At 29.8% G+C, this 10,130-nt stretch overlaps 1 protein-coding gene across 1 annotated transcript; it reads right to left on the bottom strand.

The window, feature by feature from the left end:
* Positions 1 to 2,639: 2,639 nt before the first annotated feature.
* LOC123271716 (A disintegrin and metalloproteinase with thrombospondin motifs 5-like) lies at positions 2,640 to 8,888 on the bottom strand. The gene is made up of 10 exons (XM_044738108.1): positions 8,810 to 8,888; positions 8,618 to 8,678; positions 8,302 to 8,519; positions 8,138 to 8,227; positions 7,857 to 8,037; positions 7,540 to 7,778; positions 7,306 to 7,457; positions 5,488 to 5,667; positions 5,265 to 5,420; positions 2,640 to 2,985 (listed from the first exon to the last, which is right to left on the bottom strand). Exons 2-10 carry the CDS (start codon positions 8,664 to 8,666, stop codon positions 2,640 to 2,642), a joined length of 1,611 nt encoding a protein of 536 aa, XP_044594043.1. The 5' UTR covers positions 8,667 to 8,678; positions 8,810 to 8,888.
* Positions 8,889 to 10,130: the final 1,242 nt, after the last annotated feature.

A 10,130-nucleotide genomic window follows, 5' to 3' on the forward strand; every position in this document is an offset into this window, starting at 1 on the left:
AATGAATATAAATTTTGAATTAGAGAAAAGTGATTGTTTGTGATGACCGGTGTTAGCGAGTATTAAATATATGAAAAAGTATTTCATTATTAACATTTTTTAAAATTAAAAATTATTGACATTTTTAAAATTAAATAATACTATGAAGCGGAAAAGAATAGGAGTTACGGATAATTATTACGTGAAGCGTTCCAACATTCACGTAACAGAATAATTGGAGGAGGAAGAGATTGAGAAAAGAAATAGGAAGGTCCTTCTTAATAAGAGTTTACAGAATATGCGAGAAAAATTTCAGATTGCTCGGTCAGGGATTCTAACCCACCACCTTCCGGTGACTCGTCGGCTACTGTACCCTTTGACCTATCCGGTCTAGACTAAATGTTTAGGATAACATTATTATAATGGGAACGCATCTCACTCACACAGTACGTCATGGTGATGCGGAAATCTGTCTAATGACAGATTTACTGACTAACTGACCCATTGATTGATTGATTATTAATAATAAAAATACTTTTCTCATATATTTAATACTCGCTAACACCGGTTATCATAAACAATCACTTTTCTCTAATTCAAAATTTATATTAATTATCTTTTTTTGAAATTAATCATTTTGTTTATATTTTTCGTCTAGGTTACAACATAAATTTTTATTGTATGCCCAGCGAAGCGGGGGGGTATCAGCTAGTATGAAAATATAATTAATATTATTAAATAACAAAGACAATTATATTTTTTAATTTGCTGCTTCATTTCTAAAATCTATAAATTGTTTTTCGATTTAATTATTTAAAATTTTACCTACAATTATTTACATTCAATAACTGTTGATTTAATAAAATGTAAATAAAAAAAAAATTTTTTTTTAATAAATATTATTGACTACAGTTGAGGAAATAAAAAAAAATTATTTTATAGGTATAAAACAGTTGATTAGAATAAATAAAATTATTTAACATTTATTTTGTGTTAAGATTGACACTTTAAAAGTGTAAGATTCTTTGCGCCCTCTTGTGGTGATATTTTAACATAATCTTTGTGTTAAAAAGGGGTTACACAAAGTTTGTGTCAAAATTTCAACACAAATTTCGTGTCAACCGTTTTTAACACACAAACTGTGTTGATTTTACACAATATTTTTTACTGTGTACCAGTCATTTCGATACTCTTGATTTTCCGATCGATTTTTTTCGAGTGAAGACAATTTTACCAACTCGAGTACTCTAGTAGTTTTTATACTAATTTTACCGATTATAAATCTTATCGTGAACCTTCGAATTAGCTGTTCAAATACTTGTATAGTCACTTTAGGAATAAACAATTACTTTTCTTATGACGTTGACTGGTTGTTGTCAACAACATAAATCCAAAAGACTAAAAGTTCTACACATAATAAATACTTAAATAAATTTTTGTCGAAATAGTATTAGTTTAGCAGATATAATAGTCTTCTATAATTTGTCTGCTACGCTTATCAATAAATTTTCCTGCTGCTTATTTAGATAGTATATCATTCAATCGAAAATTCAAGTGCATTCAGTCATAAATAATATTATTATTGATTCATCGTTATATATCACCTGATTAATGAATTACAGATAGCCTTGAAAAGTCAATGTTATATATGAAGTATCCCACGCTAAATCGAACACTTTTGACCTCGACCTTTTTTGATTATGGTGGTAAGGTAAAAGCCCAATAGATGATCATGTACCAGTATATGATCACTCCATGTATTTGTATACCTATATTTGTGAATATAGATATACAAATACATGGAGTGATCACTGCTACTGTGATCATCTATTGAGCTTTTACTATGTGATTCCACCCTCATAAAAGTTCAGAATTTTAAAAAATTTTATTAAAATTAACTAGTATTTTTTCAGAGTGTTTTTTGAATTTTTTCTTTTTTTTTTAAATTGAAAAAAAAATTTTTTTTCAAGCCTTATTTCTGAAAATACAATTTAAAAATATTTTGAAAATTTTTAAAGAACTTTAAAATTAAAAAAAAAAAATAAAAATAAAAAAAGTTATTTTAAACTTTTCTCTTTTTTTGGTCTATTTTCCCTCTCTACTTTTTAACAGATACTTCATTTAAATATTATAGTTTATTTAAAATTTTTATCATTGCTACGATAGCTTTCTAAGGTATGTCAAGATAATTCATGATCTATAAAATATATGCTGTCAGCCTTTACTGCCTAATTTACCGAACACCAGCTTGATAAATGTTGAGATGCAGTTCTCAAATTTGTTCCGTTAAGAGCTATCGATATTTGTATTTTTAATAGTAAAGATTCTAAAAAAATTATTAATTGAATAAAAACTTTAATTTTGAATTTTTGTGTACTCTTTATAACTAAACTATTTTAATAATTTTGTCTTCTTCTGGTACAAGTCTCACCAATTGCTGTACTCATCAATGAAGGTCGCGAAGTATCTGAAAAAAATTAATACTGTTCGCGGAAAAATTTGAACAAAGTTCGAAAATGGGTTGTCAATTAAATAAATTTCTTACAATTTATTTTTTATTAACTCATGGTTATAATGATTTTTTCAATTTATTATTTTCGTGTACAGTGGATAAATTTTTTTAAATCGACGTTTGACATAATATATTCCGCAAAACTGTTTTACCAATATTTAAGCCTGTTACATTCTTCAGTATTGTTATTAACCTTACATGCATAATAGCTGAGTACTTCTCCTTCTTCAACACAATGTCCATGTAAGCAAACTTTATTTTCGGCACAAGAAGTACCATCGGCCGCTGGTTTGTCAATACTAATAATTCTATTACCCGTCAAATTTTTACAAATTAGGATTCGACACATACTTTCGTCCTTTACTGGAATTGGATACCCTCTTTTCGCAGGACATTGTGCCTCTGCGCTTATCAATTTTCCTGGTAATATTCTTGGGAGTGGTTTGGTATTGCTACCCTTAGGCTTTGTCCATACGCAGTTCGCAGATTCCTCTCTGAGAAAAATTAATTAAAAAATCAAAAAATGAATCAATTAACATGATTTTCAATGAACCATGGGACAATTGAACCACTCGACATAAAATCGAAAAAATTGATAAAATGCTTCATCCTCTTAGAAATAGATTCTAATATGTTAAAATCTGATATGATTAAAATTTAAAATAATTGCGATTAATAAATTTTAAGAAATTGAGATTTTTTTATTTTTTGATATGTAAACTTTTTTTCGGCTGATGACAAATTGTTTAATAACATTTTAATTTTTGAATTAGTTGATGAAGTTTGAATTGTAATAGTTGAATATACTCATACTTAATAATCCCCAAATGAGTTTATAGTGATATAATGGTTTATTTGTTTATTATTTACTATTACTCGCTTCACTCGTGCGTTCAACTTCGCTTTTGTGGGCAATCGACAACTTGTCGCACTTGTTGCACAATATACTACACTGATAGAAGGATTTGTTTATAGTTAAAAATATTTGTTAATATTTAACAAATCATTTATTAGAGACCGCTTTTTAGTCTTTAACAAATATTTTTTAGTATTTAAAAAGATTTATTAATATTTAATAAATGAATATCAGATTTATTAAATACAAACAAATCATTTTAAATACTAAGAAATATTTGTTTAATACTAAAAAGTGGTCTCTAATAAATGATTTGTTAACTATTAACAAAGATTTTTTAATACAAATAAATCCTTCTATCAGTGTAATTTCGTTTTAATTCGAATAATAAAAAATTAGAAAAACTGTTAACCCTAAAAGCCATCCCTGCAACTTCCCGCTCATTCCATATTTAAGCGCTCGAAATTGCACTTATTACGTTTTTGAGCTCTTCGAGCTCAAAAATCTGATAGAAGTTTAATGAAACACTATTTTTTTAATTTTCAAACCGCAATAACTTTTGAATGAATGAACCGATTTTTACGCGCTTGGCAGCATTCGACGCAGTTTTTTAAGCCTCATGAAAAATCTTTAAGTTTAAATGGACCGAACAAGGAATTTTGGAGTAATTCCGAAAAAACACTTTTTTCGGTTTCCTTTCGACAACGATAGCTCACGAACGAATCAACCGATTTCAACCGGTCTCGCGGCGATCGACTTATTTTTTGTTGTTAAGAGCTGATTAGTTTTTGAAATCGATCGGTAAATCCGTTTCAAAGTTATTCCAAAAAAACCACATTTGAAAAAATTTCTTTTGTAGTTTTATTGAAATTTCTCCAAATCTACCGGTTCAAATCGATCCAAATTGTACTCCAAATCTAAGTTTGGTCAAGTTCTTTCGAATTACGCCAACCACGATGAAATCGATCCAGCCGTTCAAAAGTTATAGGAGGCATACATACTTACACGCACACATACACACACATATACACACACACAAAAGAAATAGTGACAGCATCGCGGAAATAGTCAGGGACGCTTCCTGTGAACTTAAAATGTTGAGATTTGATGAAAACTCGATTTTTGCAAAATGGGGTAAAACCAATAACTTCCCAAATTTCTTAGCGGGAAATTAAAAAATTACTTTTTGACATATCAACCGCAAAAGTTGGATTTCCGAGCAACACATAGAGGGCGCAAAGAATACAATTCCTGGCAATCTATAGTTTAGTTAATTTACCTCGCACTAGTATCGAAAAATGACTTCTCTCTCTCTATCTGTCTCTACATTTCTGCACGACTACGCTTAAATACGCTATAGATGAGTCGAATTATCTTTTAATTTGACAAACGTCCGCTAGGTGGAATAAAAATCGCAAAAAGAATCTTAATGACAGTTGAATCTTGCAAACAACTTCAACATATACGTGCGTTTAATCCATCGCTATTTAATCTCGCGTGACGTAATTCTTGTGCCTTTAAATAAAATAATCAGTAATTAAACGTTCTTGACTGTTCTCTAAAATCCAACTTCTGCAATTGATATGACAAAAAATTATGTTCGATACTTGATGCTTAAAGGTAGGGACCCTGACAAACTTGAAGTGAAGGCACACGTTTGAAGCTATGGATACATTCTCATCAAGACTTTGTACTATATCCGGACTCGCTACGCTCGTCCGGATAAATAGCTCAGTCTTGATAATAATGCGCCCATAGCCTTAAACTTGTGACGTCACTTCAAGCCGTCAAAATCCCTACCTTTGCGCATATGTATCGAAAATAACTAATTTAGTTTTAACTCAAATAATAGAAAATTGCTGAACTTTTTTTAGGTTCAATTGACCCCCTCCACCCCTACTGAATTGAGCAACCTACCGTAAATTTCTTCTTATTTGAGCCTTAGAGCATTCTGAAAAAGAATGTGAATATGGTGATTCATCATTGTCGGAATTCGAAGAAGCCATAATTGCACCCAGTTCTGAACTACATTCTCTTGCTACTTCAGGATCACCATCATGTTTAGAACCAAGTCTAAAATAAGTTATTATTAAGTGTATCAGTTCATAAATATTAATAAAATATCGAATCGAGTACGCACATGTGTCCCAGTTCATGAGCTGCCGCACGAATAGCTTGATAATTTCCTACATCATTAAAAATCCCGCATTTTGTAACTTCACTGGAATTATCAATTGTTCGACATATTTCTCCTAGATTAGCAATACCACCTACCTTCGGAGAAAACTTTTCATTTATTATTCTGCCCAATTTATAGGAACTGTAATAAATAAATCAAACAAGATCAAATTGAATGTATGTCTATGAAAGGTATCAATATAAATGGGTGATTCTCTGTAAGGATGTTTTTTGCTGTCCTGGGCATGTTTTATTAGAAAAATTGTTATTTTGTTACTATAAGAAATTTATTACGAAACTGAAAAAACATTTCTATTTGAAGCATTGAAAACTAAAATATAATGAATTTTGGTTTTTTTGCCACAAATTAGTAAACCACCGAAATAACAGTCCCCTGAGCTGTCCCATTCCCAAAATTAAAACTTTAAGATTAAATTTTAAGTTATTCGTCCATAATATATAATTTGGTCCATAATGTTTATAAACTTAATTAGTTAACTAACAATCTTCTTCAATAAAAAGTACCGAAAATTAATTTATTTCATTAAATTCATTAAACCAAAGTTTGTCCCAGGCGTTTTAAGAACAGTTTTCTGCCAGATATTATTATTATGTAGTCAGTACTTGTCTCGGATAGCTTAACTGGTAGAGCCCTTGGCGCGTAACCGAGAGATCTGGGTTTGATTCCCAGTCTGGGCTGTCTGATTATTTTTTCAATTACGGAAAAAAAAATTCCCACTGAGTAGGTCCCCCCTTTTCCCCTATCCGTTCTTTCCCAACTCCCTTAAAATTTGCTTTAATATGGCTAGATAAATAATACGACTAGATAAAAAAAAATCCAGCGTGTTATTTTACCTTTTGTAATATTTATAAGGACCTAACTAGCCTTGAGTTAATAACCATAGGGCTGTTAGCGCTTTGTCGCCATTTTATTTAGTGTCAAAGCACCGTTTGTGCTGGAAATATGTGTCTGGGCCACGAGAAACTCAATCCCCTGGCAACTATTTTTATTTATAATTTATTTATAAAATTGGATCCATAAGTCTTAATATTATTCTAATTAATGTAAACATTCATTGAGAATTTGAAAAGTTGAATGCATTGAAATAACTTGCTTGATTTTTTTCAATTTGATAAAAAAAAACAGCCCCTAGCAAACAATTCCTTGTCATGTTATATGGCAAAAGACTCACAAATATCGAAAAAACAAAAATTAAATTGGCTGTTTAATTATTATCATTAAGCTGATAGTTTTGTAGTCCTTGTTAATTTTTTTTTTAATAAAATCAAAAATAATTTGGTCAGACAATTTTGTACAGATTTAAGACGTCCTTACAGAGAATCACCCAGTTATCAATATTTCATAAATATCATGCATGTATATAAAATAAATGAAAAAATCATGTGCGTATCCAAATGAAAGGTCTCGATGAGCGTCACATCAAGATGAGCTTGTATCTTTAAAAATATCAATGATTAAGAAATTACATTGTATTTTGTCAATGTTGTTTTTAAATATATAAGCTCATTCTGATGTTACGCTCATCGAGACCTTTGATTTGAGTACGCACATGATTTTTTCACGTATTTGATATATATGATATTTGTGAAATATATGAAATATATCTAGAATATTTAGAGAAGTAAGTAATTCGTAAATTTTAAATTTCATCATTTTCGTCATGCTTTTCCAACTTTTAAGTTTATTGAAAACAAATTTTAGTTAGCATAGCAATCAGGGAAGGTAACACTTGTAAAGATTACAGAAATCTTTGCTTACCCTATCATGGTTAAAGATGCATCATACGACCAAGTCTGGAATTTATTCACATTCTTACTACTTTCAAATAACCATTTACCCTTTTCTTCTAATGTTCTGTCTGCGTTCAGCCCAGAATTGTCGGGTTTAATGTAGTCAAGAGCTTTTGAATCCTAAAGCAAGTAGTTTTTAAAATTAACTTTATTATTTGTTGTAGGCTAGAGGAAATTATTTAATTGGAAAAGAAACACATACTTGAGCGACAGCTATTGCAGCGATATTTAACCTGATCTTAGGATCATCAAAATCTCGGTATAACATATCAACACCATTCCAAAAAGCAATTACATAAACAACCATGTCAGTCATATCAAAATTCATTATTTTGAATAAACCATGATCAACTATTACAAGAATTTCAGGATATGCTATTGAATGATCAGAGTCCTCTGATTCTTGTTCATTTGAATAAGATCTCTGTACTCTGAACAATGCTGCAAACAAAAAATACCGAGGCTCAATTATATTACATTTGATCAACCATTTATATAAAAAAAGTTTATTATACTTACGAGCTGTCAGGTTTTGATCGTCAATACTTGGAAGTTTATGGATTATATGATATAATTTCTCATCGTATTCGGAATCGATTTCATCATCGACAGATCTGCTAGATCGATTTAGATCTAATGATTTTCTGAGGTGAGAAGGCATTGGACTAACTTGCAAATTTTTGTACCCAATAATTCCACTCTGAAATTTAAATAAAATAATCGTTTAAATTTGAATATTTTGAATACAATGGTGCTCAAAGGTTATTTTTGAACTTGATTAATTTTCTAGAAATAATTACCATTTCTCTGCTACCATTGTTATTTTTAATAGCTATAGTGATTCCGCGAGATTTTTCTTCATAAATGTAATCTCTAATCATGTCTATAGTCTAAAAACATATTAAATTTAACATATATAGAAGCATTGCAAGCAGCATAAAGTGATTTTCTAAAATAAACTTACAGTATTAGAATCCTCTACTTTATAATCTCCAGGGTTTCCATTTTTAATGGTACGAATCTCTTGAATTCGGGTACTGTTAGTCACTAGCACATCATCTAACGGAGTCAAGTAATGTTCAATGTCTTCGCCAAAAGCTCTTATTTTTATGCGATGTCCCGCTTGAGCGTCTCTTTTCTGAATTCTTGCTGACTTAATCTCGGCTATTTCGTAAGGCGGTACTGCAATATCATTGCAAAAATCGTATAAATTATTTAGCTTTACTTAAGTTACAGATTTGGGTCCTGTAAATGCATCGAAAGTTGTGTTTATTACTCACCGTCCGTTCCTGCTGTACGAAATATCTTAAGTCTTTCCTCAGGTGTCATCTGAAGATGGATCTACAATAAAAATCAATGTTTCTCATTCCAAAATCATCATCTACTCATAAAAATCATATTTTAAGAAAAACTTTCGCTTTCTTCTTCTAAGAATTAATTCAAAATAAAAACATGTTAATTCGAAAAATTACCTCGGGAAGTAACGCTCCGAGAACTGGACCAACAAGCGTGAGTCCAGCAATAATAATTTGGACTGAAATTCCTGAGAAAAATTTTTTTTAAATTAGTCTTTTTACACGCTTTATATTAGCTTCACTTGTATGTCAGTTTGTTTGTCAGTTTGTATGTCAGTTTGTCAGTATGTCAGTAACTCTCCGTGGGTAATCTGCGCGCCTGCGGCCTTCCTTGGTTCTGGTAGCCGTTTCTCAGGCTCGCTCTCCGAAATTGAACTCTGATTCCCCGTATTTATAATATTTATAAATAATTATTTTTTATTAGCTTCACTTGTATGTCAGTATGTCAGTATGTCAGTATGTAACTCTCCGTGGGTAATTTGCGCGCCTGAATATTTTTGATAATCAACAAATAATAGTTTAAAAACTAAAAATCACGCTTTTATAAATAAACCAAACTAAAAGTAAAAATAAATAATAGTTTAAAAACTAAAAACACGCTTTTTATAGAAAACCAAACTAAAAATAGAAAATAAATTTAAATTAAGAATAGTGTTAAAAATTTCAATAAATATAAATTAATAATAGTGTAAATAAAAAAATGTATTTTATTTTAAAAAAGCGTGGGGTGCTTTTTAAGATATTATCAAAATGATAATCACTCTACTCATATCTGTCAGTAAAATATTTATAACTATTGACACCATGCACCTCACGCTTTTTAAAATAAAATACATTTTTTATTTACACTATTATTAATTTATATTTATTGAAATTTTTAACACTATTCTTAATTTAAATTTATTTTCTATTTTTAGTTTGGTTTTCTATCAAAAGCGTGTTTTTAGTTTTTAAACTATTATTTATTTTAGTTACAATTAAAACTTAGCGGAGTCTCATCGTACTTACCAATCATTTTGATACTCTTGATTTTCCGATCGATTTTTTTCGAGTGAAGACAATTTTAACAACTCGAATATTTTATTGGTTTTTATACTAATTTTACCGATTATAAATCTTATCGTGAACCTTCGAATTAGCTGTTCAAATACTTGTCTAGTCATTTCAGGAATAATCAATTACTTTTCTTATGACGCTGACTGTTTGCTGTCAATAACATAAATCCAAAAGACTGAATGTTCTACACATAATAAATACTTAAATAAATTTTTGTCGAAATAGTATTAGTTTAACAGATATAATAGTCTTCCATAATTTGTCTGCTACACTTATCAATAAATTTTCCTGCTGCTTATTTAGATAGTATATCATTCAATCGAAAATTCAAGTGCATTCAGTCATAAATAATATTATTATTGATTCACCGTAATATATCATC

The sequence above is a fragment of the Cotesia glomerata genome, linkage group LG9 (genome assembly GCF_020080835.1).
Source record: "Cotesia glomerata isolate CgM1 linkage group LG9, MPM_Cglom_v2.3, whole genome shotgun sequence".
In the NCBI taxonomy this organism is placed as follows: domain Eukaryota; kingdom Metazoa; phylum Arthropoda; class Insecta; order Hymenoptera; family Braconidae; genus Cotesia; species Cotesia glomerata.

Excerpts from the sequence above, each read along its gene's own strand:
- LOC123271716 (XM_044738108.1), bottom strand. The coding sequence starts at position 8,666 with ATGACACCTGAGGAAAGACTTAAGATATTTCGTACAGCAGGAACGGAC. Across the intron at positions 8,228-8,301 it reads AAGTAGAGGATTCTAATACT|ACTATAGACATGATTAGAGA; the intron begins GTAAGTTTATTT and ends ATATGTTTTTAG. Across the intron at positions 5,668-7,305 it reads GCATCTTTAACCATGATAGG|TTCCTATAAATTGGGCAGAA; the intron begins GTAAGCAAAGAT and ends TATTTATTACAG.